We start from the raw sequence: 16,867 nt of genomic DNA, 5'->3' as shown, positions 1-16,867 counted from the left end.
ATGGCATATGAATTATATCTCAGTTAAAAAAAAATTCCTTAGGCTCCCAGGTACCTTGTGTAAGGAGCACAAAACCCTCACTGGTGGCAGTTGCAGGCTCCTTTATCCCTCTTGCTGAGTTGTTCTTCCAAGTCTCGAGATGTAGTGAAAGGGCCCACACCCCTTCTCTCGGTCAGGAGTGTCCTCAGGCTACATAAGCTTTCAGGCTACATAAGGAGCTTGTTGAATGAGGGGAAATTCCTGCCAAGTAGAGAGACTTTTGAGACAATGGAGAGGCTTCCGCAGGAAGCAGGGCCCCAGGAGGGGAGGAAAGTCCTAGAAGCCTGGGCTGCCTGAGGTACAGGTGGTTTTCCTCTAAACAGAGATGTGGAGTCTCCCAAGACTGGGCTTCCAGGATGCTCACTGAGATTAAACCTCAGGAAACCCTGAAAGATGCCTCTGAAAGGGCTGCAGTGAGAGGGAGACTGACGAGGTTACTGTGGTTACTGTGGGTCATGGGACCATGATTTGAGCATTGGACTGGTGAGTTCTGTGATTATATGCCATGTAGTGTCCTGTGGAAGTATTGCTATCTATTCCAAACTACCCCTAGGAAAACCCTTTATGCTCTGACTTTGGACCAAGCCTTGACCACACCCGGGGCCCTAGACCTCTGATCCTAGACTAAGCCAGACAAACCCTGACCCAGAGTTAGCCTCCAGGAACACTGGATGTCTCACAGATACAGTCCCCAGGAGGGTAGGGCTATGCATTTCTACACTAGCGCCACAGCTCAAAGGCTGTGTGACGGCAGCAGCAGCTTCTCACTAGAAGGAAGCTTTATGCTGGGAATGGAATGAAGAGGTGAATAGGTGGTCCCAGTGGGATCTGGCCAGCTTAGTCACATGGAGCACACACATACCCTCTGAGGAAGGGCTCCTTCAGCTCCTGAGATGCAGGAAGGCTGTCGGTGCTTTGACTCAGATTCTCACCAACCCGAGAAACACCTTGGATTGCCTGGTCAGGGTCATTCTCTGAGATTACATCTCCACTCTCACCCCCTGGCTTTCTGTTCCACAGGGCCGGTTGGTGAGGAGCTCCAGGTGCCAGACAAGGACGCCAAGGCCATGGTGGGCACAGAAGACACACCTGGAGGCAAAGCCAGCCCAAATCCTCAAAATTTGCGGCCAAGTGTGTTCCACAGCATCAAGGTACCCCTCAGGACCTGGCAAGAGAAGGGTCATCTGAGCCTGGCAGAGCAGGCTCTGCCACTTACAACCCATTAAATGCCAAGCAATTTCCCTGAGCCTCAGTTTCCTCATCTGTAGAATGGGTGACTGTGATCTCTAGAAGCACTTAGCTTGATTTCAGGCACATGTTCTCTCCTTCCAGAGAGGGTCTTCTGTGGGCACTGGGGAACCAGTCTTCTCGGCACCAATTTTTCTAGGGGGAAAGAGAAGGACCCCCAGGGGATCCTGAACCTGTGTGAATACTGGGAGTGCTGGCTCAACCAAGGGCAGCCCTAAACAACCAAATCTGTACCAGCACCTGCACGGTACCAGGCCCTATGCCAGGGGCCACTCCACAGTCTTATTTAGCTCTCACAGTAACCTGGGGACGCAGGGGTGTCATCCTTGTTAAACAGATGAGGAAACCAAAACTCAGAACAAACATTCTATTTTTTAAGCTCCAGCATAAACACACTATTTTTAATTCTTTGAGACAAGTTTTTCTCTTAGGAATTTGACCAGGTTTTCAGGAGGGCTGCAGGCAAGCAGGCGTGTTTGTGTGGGGCTGAGTGAGGTGAGAGTGTAGCTTGGGGGTTCGCTGTGTGCAGGTGGTCTCCCAGGGAAGTTCAGGCGAGGACTGGGTGGGGTGGGGTGAGGTGAGATCTGGGGAGCTTCCTGGGGACAGGAGGGCTTCTAGTCCAGCCTGGGAGACCTCTGGGGACAGAAGGGCTCCCACCATCCTTGGCCCCATGAAGACCCTACTCTCAGTCCTGTGAGTTTCAAGTGTCCCCCAGACCCCCGGGGTGCCCAGGACAGCTTTCGTATTTTTTAGGGCTGTGAGAATCCATGTGCTACCCCAATAACACTTTCTCTCCTCTTGCCCCGGACTCTCCCTCCCTTCCTCTCTCTCCTCCGCTCCTCCTGTATGTCTGTCTCCTCTGACTCTGTTTCTCCATCTTGCGGCCTCCCTTTCTCTGTCCCTGTCTCTCTGCATCCTCCCCCATGACTGTCTCCACCTGCGGCCCCTCCGCCAGTTCTTCGTCTTCTGCCACAGCCTGCTGCAGCTGGCACAGCTCATGATGTCCGGCTACCTCAAGAGCTCCATCTCCACAGTGGAGAAGCGCTTCGGCCTCTCAAGTCAGACCTCGGGGCTGCTGGCCGCCTTCAATGAGGTACTGGCCCTGGCAGCACAGCCACGGCTCGGGGGAGGCGGTGGGGAATTGAGGGAGATTCTCACCTTCTCTCCCCGTCCCTCACGGCCCTAATGGAAACCCTTCCCCCAGTGCCACGTGCAACCCCATCACAGCTCCTTCCGATCCCACCCTTGGTGGCGGGGAGGGGGGGTGGGCTTCTGCTGGGGTTCAGGGAGGATTTTAGAGCTAGGCAGTGTCCCCATTACCCTCACCTCCCCACCATTCTCCTTTTGGTTCCTTCACCTTTTCAGACACCTGGCAATTGTCTGGCCCAGGAAGGAATCAGAGGAAGCCAACTCGACAGTAGGGAGAGAGGTTTAAATGAGATCAAAGGCAAAACTTTGGGACCTTAGGGTAGAGAAGGGAGGGGATGATATTAGGGCATGGAGTTGCCGCAGGATCCACAGGCCTCTGCCTCTGGGCTCACAGCCCAGCCACGAGGACAGGACTAGCTCCTCTGGGTGGATTTGGAGATCAGAGTCCAGCTGTGCATAACCCCTCCCCCACCAGATGTTTTCTGCCTCGGAGAAGGCTGTTGTCCAGAGAACACTCTCTCCCCAGCCCTCAAGATTTCTTTGAAATTGTCTCCCCCTTGGGTGATATGTCACATTCCTCCCAACCCAAGGCCCATAGTCTCCACTCAGTCCCCAGACTCTCCTTATCACTCCACTCCCAGATGTCAGAGATGGGAAAAGAATGTCATTACTGTCATTATGCAGTTGTGGGACCTTGGAGAAGTCACTCCCTGACTCTAGGTCTCAATGTCCCATCTAAAAAATGGAGAGTGGCTGTCCCTCCCAGCATCAGTTCCCTCAAGGCCCCTCTGCTGATACTGCCCCACTCCATCAGCAAAGACCCAGGGTTCACAGGTTCTGCCCCACCCACAGTCACAACCAGGAAGTGGCAGAGGGGAGCACACACACTCCAGCTTCTGACAGCAGAACCTGCCCTGCCCCGCCAGCTCTCCACACCCAGCCACGAGGAGTGGACAAGCTCCTCTGGGTGGCTACCAGAGGTGGTGGTGCCCCTCCAGCACCCACATCCAAGCATTTTAATTCTAAGGCTTGAAATACCAGCCTTAGTCCTGTGGCTTTAGACTTTTTTTGTGCTTAGTCGCTCAGTTGTGTCTGACTCTTTGTGACCACGTGGACTGTAGCCTGCCAGGCTCCTCTATCCATGGGGATTCTCCAGCCAAGAATACTGGAGTGGGTTGCTATGCCCACCTCCAGGGGATCTTCCCAACCCAGGGATCAAACCCAGGTCTCCCGTACTGCAGGTGGATTCTTTACCATCCGAGCCACCAGGGAAACACTAAACAGGATAGAAGATCTGATTCTGGGTTAAGACACATGGGCATATCTACTCTGTGCTGTGCTGTGCTCAGTCGTGTCCAGCTCTTTGTACTGTAGCCGGCCAGGCAACCCTGTCCATAGAACTTTCCAGGCAAGAATACTGGAGTGGGTTGCCATTTTCTCTTTTAAGGGATCTTCTTGATCTAGGGAATCGAACCAGGGTCTCCATGTCTCCTGCACTGGTAGGCAGATTCTATTCTACAGCGCCACCTGGGAAACCCAGGCTTCATTTATTTCTCATTCATGACGTCCCAGAAGCTCAAATCCCTGTCCTTGACTGTCCTACTACCCCATGTTTTAACATGGGACCCAACCCACATTCTAGAATGAAATTGAACTTCTAGCCCTGTCCATGCTGCTCTTACTTCTCTCCTCTATTGGAGCAGTAAGTAGAACACATCGTAGGAGGACCCAGAATCTGTGTTTTTAACAGGGACCCGAATGATTCTTATTCAACCATTCTGCAGAAGGGAACACTGAGATTGGCGATTGAGACAAGGATGGCCCTCTGCTCTACTTTCATGGGTCCTCTCATCCCTTTGCAGGTGGGGAACACAGCCCTGATTGTGTTTGTGAGCTATTTCGGCAGCCGGGTACATCGGCCCCGCCTGATCGGGTGTGGAGCCATCCTTGTGACCCTGGCTGGCGTACTCATGACTGTCCCGCACTTCATCTCAGAGCCGTACCGCTACGACCACACCAGCCCTGGTAAGAACAGGAGGGGCTGGGCTAAGGGTGGACATGAGTTGCCACATTACTGTACCCAGGGTCCACCCCCAGGCTTCCAGTGGTCAAGATGGAACCAGCTTCCTAGAACACCTACTAGTCCCCCACACCCCACCCCACTGCCTCCTTCAGCTTCAGCCTGGATGAGTCCTTCTGGCAGCCCTGGGCAGTGGTGTTAGGGGGGTAGTCCTGGGGCAGAAAGGTGAGGCCCTCTGGGTTTCTCTTGGTGAGGGCCTGCTTGTATGTTGCTGCTTTTTTTTTTTGCCCTTTTTTTTTTTTTTTGAGGTGGAGGTGGATTTAGGCCCTGGCCTGTGTGGGTCCTCAAGAAATATTTGTGGAATAATACTAAGAGTATCACACACCACTTACTAGGTACCACTGTGCTAAGTACTTAATGTGTACTGATGCATTTAATTTACACAAGAAGTCAAAGCATTGATGAAAGAATGAATGAGTGAAAGAACAAACAAAAACAAGAAAGAATTTTAGGCAGGAATAGTGAAGCCCCTGTTTAGCCCAGTGGGATTTTGTTGAGAGTCAACTTGACATATGGATGCCTGTCCCTTGGAGAAGGACTCAAGCAGCCTTCCCTGTCCCTTCCACCTCTCCACCCATTCACTCATCTACCCATCCATCCACCTACCCATCCTATCCATCTACCCATCCACGTACATAACCATCTACTCATCAGTTCATCCATCTACCTACCCACCTATCTATCCATTCACCTACCCATCCACCTACATATCTACCCATCTATTCATCCACCCATCTACCTATCCATCCACCTACTTATCCTCCCCTCCATTACCCCTTCTACCCTCTCCGCCCATCTATCTATCTGGTGGTCCACCCAAGAAAACATTAGTGCTTCCTACTTTGTACTGGACCCTCTTGAGGGACTCAGTCCTTGCCCTCTGGGAGCTCCCAGTCTGGGAGAGAAAACAGAAACAAACAATACATCCCCTCCCCCCACCCAGCGTACCAGCTGTGTGAGGAAGGAAGAACTGGGCAGGAGAAGCCCAGGGAAGGAGCCCACAGCCGATCCTGACATCATGGAAGTCTTCCCAGGGGAGGAGAGCTGTCAGAAAGCATCCTTTCTCCCTTGTCTTCCCATCAGCTCAGACCCCAGAGCTCCTACTCTGTGCCAGGCCCAGGGATGGAAAAAGCAGATACAACCAGCCCTAAGAAGCTCTGAGGGAGCGTGGGTTGGTGTGAGTGAGCATGGGCAGCTCTGCTGCAGACCAGAGTCCAGCACAGGACAGCCAGGGGGAGCCGGTACAGACCTGAGTAGGGGATGGACCCTGGAGGCTGGAGTGAGCTGGAGGAGGTGGTGTCTGACTGTGATGTAGAAAGAAGGTAGAAGCAGCTGCTCAGGCAATGGCTGGGAAGTGGGGGAAGTCCCAGAAGAAAGCAGCGCGGTTACCTAGGCCTGAGCAGAGAACTGTCAAGAGGTCTGACTCAGATGTCAAAAATTTTCAGTTCAGTTCAGTTCAGTCACTCAGTCGTGTCCGACGCTTTGAGACCCCATGAACCGCAGCACACCAGGCCTTCCTGTCCATCACCACCTCCCGGAGACCACCGAAACCCATGTCCATTGTGTCAGTGATGCCATCCAACCATCTCATCCTCTGTCGTCCCCTTCTCCTCCTGCCCTCAATCTTTCCCAGCATCAGGGTCTTTTCAAATGAGTCAGCTCTCTGCATCAGGTGGCCAAAGTATTGGAGTTTCAGCTTCAACATCAGTCCTTCCAATGAACACCCAGGACTGATCTCCTCTAGGATGGACTGGTTTGATCTCCTTGAAGTCCAAGGGACTCTCAAGAGTCTTCTCCAACACCACAGTTCAAAAGCATCAATTCTTCAGCGCTCAGCTTTCTTTATAGTCCAACTCTCACATCCATACATGACTACTGGAGAAACCATAGCCTTGACTAGACGGACCTTTGTTGGCAAAGTAATGTCTCTGCTTTTTAATATGCTGTCTAGGTTGGTCATAACTTTCCTTCAAAGGAGCAAGCATCTTTTAATTTCATGGCTGCAATCACCATCTGCAGTGATTTTGGAGCCCAGAAAAATAAAGTCAGCCACTGTTTCCACTATTTCCCCATCCATTCACCATGAAGTGATGGGACCGGATGCCATGATCTTAGTTTTCTGAGTGTTGAGATTTAAGCCAACTTTTTCACTCTCTTCTTTTACTTACTCATATTTCCCCATCCAGAATTTTCACTTTAACAGAGCTTTTCCTGTGCAGGGTCGGATCACACACATTCTTCATCCTCACCACCATACAACACCCTTCTGCTCCTTATGGAACCCCAGGCAAACTTCTTCTCCTGTCTGAGCCTCAGTCTCCACATCTGTCCAGTGCATGAACTGGACTTGGTGACTTCTAAGTACCCACCCTAAACTGACATAGAAGGCTATTTCATTCACTCATTCCTCATCATTATTAAGGTGGCTCAGATGGTAAAGAAACTGCCTGCAATGCAGGAGACCCAGGTTTGATTCCTAGGTTGGGAAGATCCCCTGGAGAAGGAAATGGCAACCCATTCCAGTATTCTTGCCTGGAGAATTCCATGGACAGAGGAGCCTGGCAGCCGACAGTCCATGGGGTTACAAAGAGTCGGACACGACTAAGGAACTAACACACACACACAGCCTTCAAAAGATATGCTTGGGCTTCCCCGGTGGTGCTGATTGGTAAGAACCCACCTGCCAACACAGGAGACTTAAGAGACCTGGGTACAATCTCTGGGTCGGGAAGATCCCCTGGAGGAGGAAATGGCAACCCACTCCAGTATTCTTGCCTGGAGAATTCCATGGACAGAGGAGCCTGGCAGCCGACAGTCCATGGGGTTACAAAGAGTCGGACACGACTAAGGAACTAACACACACACACAGCCTTCAAAAGATATGCTTGGGCTTCCCCAGTGGTGCTGATTGGTAAGAACCCACCTGCCAACACAGGAGACTTAAGAGACCTGGGTACAATCTCTGGGTCGGGAAGATCCCTGGAGGAGGAAATGGCAACCCACTCCAGTATTCTTGCCTGGAGAATTCCATGGACAGAGGAGCCTAGTGGGCTATATTCCATGGAGGTGCAAAGAGTCAGACATGACTGAGGCAACTTAGCATCCAGCACATTAATATTTATGTGCCAGGCCCTCTGCTGGGGACTCAGAGCTGGAAAAAGAGACAGATCCCTATAATCATTTTCATGTCTAGTAAGCACTGTGCACAGGCATCACTCACCACTCCAAATGCTTACAACCCTTTGAGCAGGTGTTATCATTATCCTATTTCATAAGTGAGGAAACTGAGTTTCAGAGAGGGAGGTTCTTCCTCAAGGCCCACAGCTAGAAGACATCCCCTGATAGCCTGGCCCTAGAACCTCTGCTCTGACCACTGAATTTTTCTGCTTGTAAGTTCCATATTTCTGTAGAAGTTCCATTCTAGGAGGCTTGTTCAACAGATGAGGAAACCGAGGCCAGAGGGGCTGAGGTCCTCTGCCAAAGTCTCACCCGTCCTTCAACCCAGGCAATCTGGTTGAGGGTCAAAGTCCTTGAGCTCGCTTCACATGGCTTTTTCCAGCCCTAGAGAGTGGCTCTCTGGGCTGGGTGCACATGGCTCAGAGACCCAGCTCCCAGAAAGAACTTGGCCAGCCGCAGAGAGGAGGCCACTTCTATACATACATTTGGGATAATAATAGTATGAGGGTCTTCTTAAGTTTGCTCACCAAATATTGGTGAGCTACAGGAAACAAATGTCTGGCACTAAATTAAGAAATTTCCCTTTATTGCACTCTACCTCTGTGTCCCGAGCTGACACGGAGCCCTTCCCAGAATGAAGGCCTAAGGGCTCCAGTGCTCTCCACAGCCCAGACCCAGCGCCCCTCCCTTGTTGGCCCCGCCTTCAGCCCTGGCCTTGACCCTTACACTCTGTGAACCAGCCATGCTGAACTTAGCAAAACCTTGGTTTTACATGTGCTGTGGCCTCTTTCTAGACCCCACCCCTGGCCACCACCTTCCCTTTCTGGAAAATCTTGTTCATTCTTTTCCGCCCAGTTCAAACCACCTCTTTTAGTGATCCTACCCCACCCTCACTCAAGACCCACTGTTGACATGGCACTTCCACATACCTCTGCTCAGAGAAGTGGCATAGGGTGATTTAAGAGCATGGACTCAGAACTGGACTGCCTGGGTTCCAATCCTGGCTCCACTCCTTGTTAGTTGCTGCCTGAGCATCAGTTTTCTCATCTGCAAAATGGGAGTAATGAGAGTACCCATCCCCTGGCTTTGTTATGGGGGTCAGAGAGATTCAGAAGAGTACCTCCCATCAGTAAGTGCTATATGAGTCTTAGCTATTGTCTTAATACTTTTATCATCTCTTAGCAGACATGCCACAAGACTTCAAGGCTTCCTTGTGCCTGCTCAGCACCAAGGCCCCAGCTTCAGCCTCGTCCAACAGCAGCTGCTCTAGCTACACAGAGGTTCGGCACCTGGCTGTGGTGGGGATCATGTTCACGGCCCAGACTCTGCTCGGCGTGGGCGGGGTGCCCATTCAGCCCTTTGGCATCTCCTACATCGATGACTTTGCCCACAACAGCAACTCGCCCCTCTACCTCGGTGAGAATCTGTCCCACCCCTCGGGCTCTCAGGGAGGGCCGGGCTCAGGTCGGGCTAAGTACGAATCCCTGCCTTATGCCCTCTGTGGCCACTAGAGGCCCAGAGGAGCCCTGGAGAGCTTTCCAAGGCCTGAGCAGGGGAGATGGGCTGCTCTTGCCCAGTGAAGGCTGAGCAGGCCCTGAACTGTGGAGGGAAACCGGGCCAGAAGGCACTAACCCAGGCTTCCTGTTGCAGGTATCCTGTTTGCAGTGACCATGATGGGGCCAGGCATGTCCTATGGGCTGGGCAGCCTCATGTTGCGCCTTTACGTGGACATTGATCGAATGCCAGAAGGTGAGCTTCGGAGCACACAGTTGTCCCCAGGGGCACATAGACACAGTTGACCAACTGCTGGTCTCATAGGAGATGCTGAACCAGAGGACCCAGCAACTCCACTGACCTGGGACATGCCTCTTAACCTCTCTGAACCTCAGCTTCCCCATCTTTGAGATACTCTCTTCTCTGCCCACCTCTCAAAGCTGCAATCAGAATGCAGTGAGAATGTGGCGATAAGCCACAAGTTGCTATCAGATGGAGAGTTGTAATTGTTGCCACTGTTGTTAGGAGTCTTCACCTAGTTCCACCCTGACTCCCCGCTACCCCAGGCCCTCAGCCCTCTGCTCAGATATACTACGGGGCAGACAGGGCCATGTATTCTCTTGGTCTCTGGGGTGCTCCCATCTTTATGGTGGACAGACTTCAGGACCCAGAGAGGACACTGGCATGATAGAGAGAGAGTTTTGAAGCAGGACTCAGTACTTTGGGCCATCTCAGAGGGGAAATTCGGGGTGACCTCTAAGGATCCTTCTAGTTCTGACGACCTCAAAGCCTGGCCACCTATGCTGAGGGGACCATTTGGGGAAAAGGGGTCTCTGATCCAGGTGGTGGTCAGGGTAGGCCAAGGTGTGGAACTGAAGCTTGGTCCGAAGATAGGAAGGGGGAGTGTTGGGGGTCTCAGAGCTCTGGCATTCTGTGGGGAGTGGGAGTGGATTGTTTCTAGAACAGGTCACTGTGGCATCTCAGCTGCCTGCTGGTCACACCAAGCAGCTCCAAGCCCCCAGCTCTGCCTTCTGCATCCTGGAGATTTTCCAGCAGCCCTAGAAGCCTCAGGTGACACATGCACAAGAAGATGGACAGGCAGACTCTGTTTCTTGCTATCCAGATTTTGCCCAAGGGTACCTCTAGTCAGGATAGGTCTGGGCAGCTCTGAACAGGAGTCACTAGGGGTGGCCCTGCCCCAACCCCCTTCCTTCTAGAAACCTGGGCCCAGGAGCCCAGCATGGACTCTGGTTGCAATTCCATTCTCCCTTGATGAAACAGTCCTAAAAGTCAGGACTCAGATTCCCAGACACACCCCAGCTTCAGGAGAAGGGAGTATGTTTCTGGCTCTGTTGACATCATCCTGATGGTGCTGACACCTTCACAGGCAGACATGGCTTTCCTGTACACTGTGAACCAAGGTACTGTCTCCCTATTCCTTCTTTCTCTCGGGGATTTCTTTGGTGGGTGGGTCACATCCACTGCAAACCCAGACCAGTATGTGAGAAGCAGAAGATCTGAGATGGATGTGCGTGAATTCCCACCCGCCTGGAACAGAAGATAGGGGAATAATAAGTGGAGGAGGAAATTGCACAAAAGTCAACCCCACCCCCAGTTTTACAGATGTATTTGCTGAGTGCTGACTGTGTCCTCTGGGCCTGGTTCCAGAGGCGCTCAGGACAAAGCATCTGGGAGCCAGCCCCACTCATGGGGTTGATGTCGTCATGCATCCGTACTGTTAGAAAGTGTTTGTAGGTGCTGTGGCAGTTGAGGAAGGAGGTACCTAACTCAGCCTTGGGGTCAAGAGGTCTGATGGCAGAGGTGGGCACTCCAGTCAAGAGGCACATCTGGGACTGTTGTTGTTGTTTAGTTGTTAGGTTGTGCCCAATTCTTTTGCAATCCCATGGATTGTTGCCCGCCAGGCTTGCCTGTCCATGGGATTTCCCAGGCAAGAATACTGAAGTTGTTTGCCATTTACTTCTCCAAGGGGATCTTCCCGACCCAGGGATCAAACCTGCATCTCCTGTGCCTCCTGCATTGGCAGGCAGATTCTTTACCCCTGAGCCACCAGGGAAGCCCATATCTGGGTTAATCTTGTCCTGATTATACCTAGATGGGGCTCAAAATCACCTGGGGAACTTGTTAATGGTACAGATACCTTGTCCACCTTTCCACCCCATCCTGTGGCAGTTCTAAGTTGATCTTGGAAAAGGCTGAGTATTTTTCATAAGCACCCCTTGTGATTTTAACCATCATGCAGGTCTGAGAACCCCGAGTCATCCTAGCCATCAGTTTAATAATAACAATCACAAAAGTAACAGTAAACAAAGACCAAACACTGTGTGGACATCCATGTGCCAGCATGATTCTAAGTGCTCTACACATACTAATTTCTATGATCTCACATCGGCCTTATGATGTAGGTACAACTAGCATCTATCCTTTACAGGGGAAGAAACCAAGGCACAAAGAGGTTAAGTAACTTGCCCAAGGTCACGCCATTTCCAAAGTCCATGATCTTAACCATGACACACACTGCCATAAAGTTGAGAAAGTCAAGGCCCAGGAAGGGTCAGGGACATGCCTGGGTCACACAAGACACAACTGGGTCACACAAGACACAACTGGCAGAGCCACAGCTGATACCCAGATCTCCTGACCCCAGCCCAGGTCGCATCCTACCTCAGAGGCTGGTCCGAGGGTGGTGGCCAAGAAGCTACAGCCCATCCCGACCCTAACACCTTCTCTTCCAGGTGGCATCAACCTGACCTCGAAGGACCCCCGATGGGTGGGTGCCTGGTGGCTGGGCTTCCTCATCTCGGCTGGCGCGGTGGCCCTGGCCGCCATCCCCTACTTCTTCTTCCCCAAGGAGATGCCCAAGGAGAAGCAAGAGCTTCGCTTCCGGCGAAAGGGCTTAGCAGTTTCAGACCCACCTGTCAGCAAGGTAAGCCCCCTCCGTGCCCCACCCTAACCTAAGCTCCAACCCCCACACACTTGTCCTCTTGTATAACCTTCAACTCCATTCTCCTGGGCACAGCACGTCATAGCTTCCAAAGCCATCTCCATAGAGCTCTGTTACATTCCCTGGCATTCCTGCATGGTGCGTCTTCTCTGCCCCTTCCGCAGCTGAGGGGATCGAGGGCCAGAACCGGAAGTGACCCACCCAAGGTCATAAGGCCCACCAGGACACTGCTGGGACCAGAACCCAAAGCCTGTCTGAACCCACTCCCCTTGCTCTAACCTACTGCCTACTGCCTCTCTGCTTGTCGCTGAATGTGTTTAGTAGATTGTGAACATGCTACAGCAGTGTTGAGAACTGGGAGGAGGTGGAGGGTTTACAGGAGGGTCTAGGTAGACTTCTCTGAAGAGAGGGAGGTTCCACTGGACTTTGAAGCCTGTGTGGAAGCATGGCAAAGAGGGGGAGGGCCATTCTAGGTGGGAAACAGCCTGGACAAAGGACTTGGCTGTAGAAATTACCATGGCCTTTTCAGGGACAGTGAGGGGACAAACAGGTGTTGAGTGCCTGGCTGGGGACCAGGCATCAGGCTGGACCCTGGGGCTCAGCATGTGAGCCCCACCCTTAAAACGGGCATAGCCTAGTGAGGACAAAGTCTCTTTGATAAGTAACAACTGGCTGGGTGCTACAAGAGGATCTCACTGAACCATTCTGCTCAGCTCATGGGGCAGGTGGTCTCTCCTCAGTGGACTGTACTGAGGCCCAGAAGGTGCAGGGATGTGTTCAAGATCACATGTGACAGGAGAAGGCAGGGCTATGTGAAGCCACTGGACAGGAGAGAAGATTTGGGGCTAGGGTTCTCTAAGTTTTCCAGGGACCCACAAAAACATGAGGCCTGAGAAATAATACATTGGCTCTAAAATACAAAAGAAAAATGACAAAATGGAAATGTCTTATAAAAGCTCAATTATATGTCATTAGAGTCAGCTTCATTCACTTCTCTTTAATACTCATACACGTTTCATTATATTCACCACTCATTATATTCTGAAAATTTGTGCGTTAGATTTTCTCTTTTCCCAAGTCTGGGTGTATAAAGACAAATACTCCTATTTCACATTTACACCTCACCCCCCACCCCCCACGCACAAACACATAAACAATACTTCAGTGACCAGATGTATGGGGCTGTTCCCACGCTGATCAATTCCCTGCAACATCCACTGGGTGTCCTACAACCTAACTCCATCCTGACTCTGTCTACCTGGAGACAGTATTAGATGCCACAGGGTAAGGCTCACTCCTGCAAGACTGCCCCTGCTGCAGACGCTGATCACAAGTAGGAGGCCCCCAAGTCACCTTCAACTTCTGTCTGACTTGGCTACAAATCAGAGTTTCCCACAATGCCCTCCTTGGATTTGATTATTTGCTGGAATGGCTAACAGAACTCAGGGAAACACTTGTTTACCAGTTTATTACATAATAAAGGATATGATAAATGATACAGATAAACAGCCAGATAAAGAGATGCCTAGGGTGAGGTCTAGCACAGGCGCTCTGTCCCTGTGGAGTCCGGGTGCGTCGCCTACCTGGCACGTGGCTGTGTTCACCAACCTGGAAATTCCCGGAACCCTATACTGTTGGAATTTTTATACAGGCTTCATCATGTCGGCGTGATTGATTATTAAATCTATGTTTAGCTCCTCTCCCCTCTCTGCAGAATTAGGTTGCAGTGGTGGGCTGAAAGTTCCAAGCTTCCAATCATGGCTTGGTCTTTCTGGTGACCAGCCCTAACCTGGAGCCCAGTGGAGTCACCTCATTAAAACAAACAATGCTCCTATCACCAGGAAATGCCAAGGGATTTAGGGGCTCGATATCAGATCCTCTTACCACTCAGGAAATTACAAAGCTCTTAGGAGCTCTGGGTCAGGAACCGGGATCAAAGGCTAAATATTAGAACAAAAGATTTTCCTAGCACCCTTATTTACAGGAGTTTTTGGATCTCTGTGCCAGGATTTTGAGAAACCACAAACAATCATAAATTAAGGAAGTTAGTTGTTGCTAAGTAATTCTAATTTCAAAGGGACAATTTATAAAATTCCTGTCAAATATTTTGCAGCAAGAATAATTCAATTTAATGTTGCAGGTTGGTGCATTTGAATACATTTGCCATAACGTGAGATAGTGTCTCCTTCTTAGAACAAGAAAGTCTGGGCTTAAGACAAAGGGCTGAAAATGTCTCTGCCGGAGAAGCTGAGACTCAATCCCCGAATCAGTCTGATATGGCACCTGCACCACTCTGTTGCCCACTCGCTGCTGCAGCAAAGGGTGTATACGAGAGGCTGGGGGACTAAAGAAAATTGATGTCGGGACAGCCAGAAGGGGCCAGAAAAATGAAAGCCTTGCCTGCCAGCCTCAGGAGCAGCGGGTAGCCCTGGAGGGAGTCCTGTGGCTTTATCACCAGCTGCTAGCACAGAAAGGATTGGAAGGCAAGCTAAGGTGTGCAGAGAGCAGCTGGGGCAGGAAGACTGGTGTGACAGCTATGGCGTTGGTCCAGGCAGGAACCAGTGCACTGGCAGTAAGGCAGGGCATGGGGATGAGTCCAAAGAACCACGCAGGAGGGGAAACACATAGACCTGTATCCTGCTCTGCTATGGGTCAGTCAAACCAGAGACAGTGAAGGACTGATGCTGGCTCAGAGGCAGGGGGAGGCAGGCGTTGGAGAGAGATCAGTTTCAGGGAAAGGAAGAAGACAACTTGGAACCACAGATGGTCCTTCCCGCTTCTGCCTAGCTCGGGCCAAAATATGAATGAGGTGGAATTCCTGGAACTTGCAGAAGAGTTCTTAGAAGCAGGGATGATCACAGACCAAGGGAAGATACTGGTTACCAGTTATGGGTAATCTCCCAGTTGGGTACTAAATCTGAACACAGAAGTGCTACTTGGGCCATGGAGTGGAAGAAGCAAGGGTGAGACTAGGCTAGGCTGGGCTCAGTCATATGTCCTTGCTCAGTCATGTGACTGAGCAAGTCACTTCCCCATTCTGTTCTATTGTGTAAGACCCTGGGTTTAGATTCCTGAAGCAATGTCCTGTGTGCCTCGGATTCTGAGAATACACAATTCCTTGAGTCAAAGCTGCTGTGATGCAGAGATTCTCATTTTAAGAGCTGTGTCTCTGTGATGCCTTGAAACCCTGGCTCCCAGGCTGTGAACCTGTCTGACTGTCTGGATTCATTCGTCAGCACATGGGGGATGGGGAGTGGGAAGGGAAGGGGGTGAGAGGTTCTGAAAAAAGAACCGAAGGCCAAGAACATGATGATCTGCTTCCAGCAGCTCTCAGGTAATAAATATTGAAGTGGGAGGAACTGTTCCCCCGCCTGCTGAGGCTGCCTCGGCTTGCAGTTGCTTGGACTGGCCCAGTCTGCTCAGGCGACTGATGAGATGGATAGACCAGGAGGAAGGGCCCAATTAGGTGAAAATCCAGGTGTTTCGACACTGTTGTGTATCTTTTGCAGAGAGTAGAAACAGGCAAGAGAAAATGAAGGGTCAGGCTGGAGGCTATTTCTGAAGTCCCTTCAAGCACCCCCTCACAGGGGTTCTCTAAATACCTTCCTAGAAGTAATTGCAGCTTTTACTGGTGTCCAGGAGATGGTGGTATATAATAGAAAGGATTGTATGACCCAGAGAAGGTCTCTGGCCTCAGTCTCTCTGTCCATGCAATAGGCAGAAGACTGAACCAAGTCTGCTAGCTCTGGGAGGTTTGCTAGTGTCTCCTCTAAATGGCTACCTGTCTCTGGGGCAGTAACATGAGTACTTTCACAGGGGGACAGTGGGGTGCATCCCACAGCCCCTGCCCCAGGGAGCTCTCAGGTCGTGAAAGAAGGCCAGGTGCAGAGAGATGGAAGATGACGGAAACACAGCTGAGGTCTGAATGACAGAGTTCTCTGCCAGGGCGCAGGGGATTAACAGTCTCCACAGAGAAGACTATGAGGTGGGGGGTGGGGGAGGCCATACCCGTGCAGGAAGGTCAGGAGCCCAGCTTCCCTCCCTTTGGCTCTGTCCATGTGTCTGTGACCTCAGAGCTCGGGCGGCTACACAGATATCTTTCTAGAAGGGAACCAGGGTAGGCCTCACCTCTCTCAGGCCTCTGTCTTCAATTAGCCAGTTTCTAAGGTCCCGCCAAAGGCTCAGGGCTCCTGGCAGATGGCTCTACAGGGCCCATGTAGTAAAGATGGTCTCCTAGGTACACCCTAGCAGATCATCCGGCCCCATCTGGGCGGTGGCTATAGGATCCCATTCAGCCAGCAGCCCTCTTTGCTCTCCAGGCCCTTTGGCCCTTCTGAGCTGCCCGTGGTCCTGGGCCAGGGACTGAAATCAGATCCCCTGGGGACTCAGGTCCGCACCCAGCCTCTGAGCACCGCTGGCCTCTGTCATATTTCCCAGGAGCCTCCATGTCTATTATTTTAGGGTATTTCCCAGAGTCTGGGATTCTAATATTATCTGGTTTTAAGGTTCTAAGTTTATACCAGTTGTAGGTTCTTAAGTATTTGTGTTCTACTACTTTAAGATTCTATGCCTCAAATGCTGTGTGACTTCCAAAATTCACTTTTCCAAGTAGCTACAGTTTTGGCCTAAGACTTTGTGCTCCCTCTTGTAGCCCCTGCTAGATGCTGGGTGACAAGGTCTTTCCTGTGCCCAATGTCTCTCCTTAGCTGGCACTGCCT

General features: G+C 51.3%; 1 protein-coding gene across 10 annotated transcripts in view; it reads left to right on the top strand.

The window, feature by feature from the left end:
- The window catches only part of SLCO2B1 (solute carrier organic anion transporter family member 2B1), a 60,578-nt gene that overhangs the window by 11,629 nt on the left and 32,082 nt on the right, over nucleotides 1-16,867 (top strand). For 8 of the 10 annotated variants that reach the window (XR_011489934.1, XR_011489933.1, XM_070473238.1 and 5 more), the window contains exons 2-7: nucleotides 1,060-1,190; nucleotides 2,243-2,380; nucleotides 4,299-4,461; nucleotides 8,876-9,109; nucleotides 9,344-9,442; nucleotides 11,941-12,131. Coding sequence is in view for 8 of the 10 variants with exons in the window: in XM_070473238.1 (XP_070329339.1) it covers nucleotides 1,060-1,190; nucleotides 2,243-2,380; nucleotides 4,299-4,461; nucleotides 8,876-9,109; nucleotides 9,344-9,442; nucleotides 11,941-12,131 (956 nt within the window). In the remaining 2 variants the exon portion in view is untranslated. The remainder of the gene's footprint in view (nucleotides 1-1,059; nucleotides 1,191-2,242; nucleotides 2,381-4,298; nucleotides 4,462-8,875; nucleotides 9,110-9,343; nucleotides 9,443-11,940; nucleotides 12,132-16,867) is intronic. The other 2 variants (XM_070473237.1, XM_070473240.1) reach the window with 1 other exon arrangement.

This window comes from Odocoileus virginianus, chromosome 10, assembly GCF_023699985.2.
Source record: "Odocoileus virginianus isolate 20LAN1187 ecotype Illinois chromosome 10, Ovbor_1.2, whole genome shotgun sequence".
NCBI classification, from domain to species: Eukaryota; Metazoa; Chordata; class Mammalia; order Artiodactyla; family Cervidae; genus Odocoileus; species Odocoileus virginianus.
Note: the sequence above shows the minus strand (reverse complement) of the source record. Positions and strands in the feature narration are given on the sequence as shown.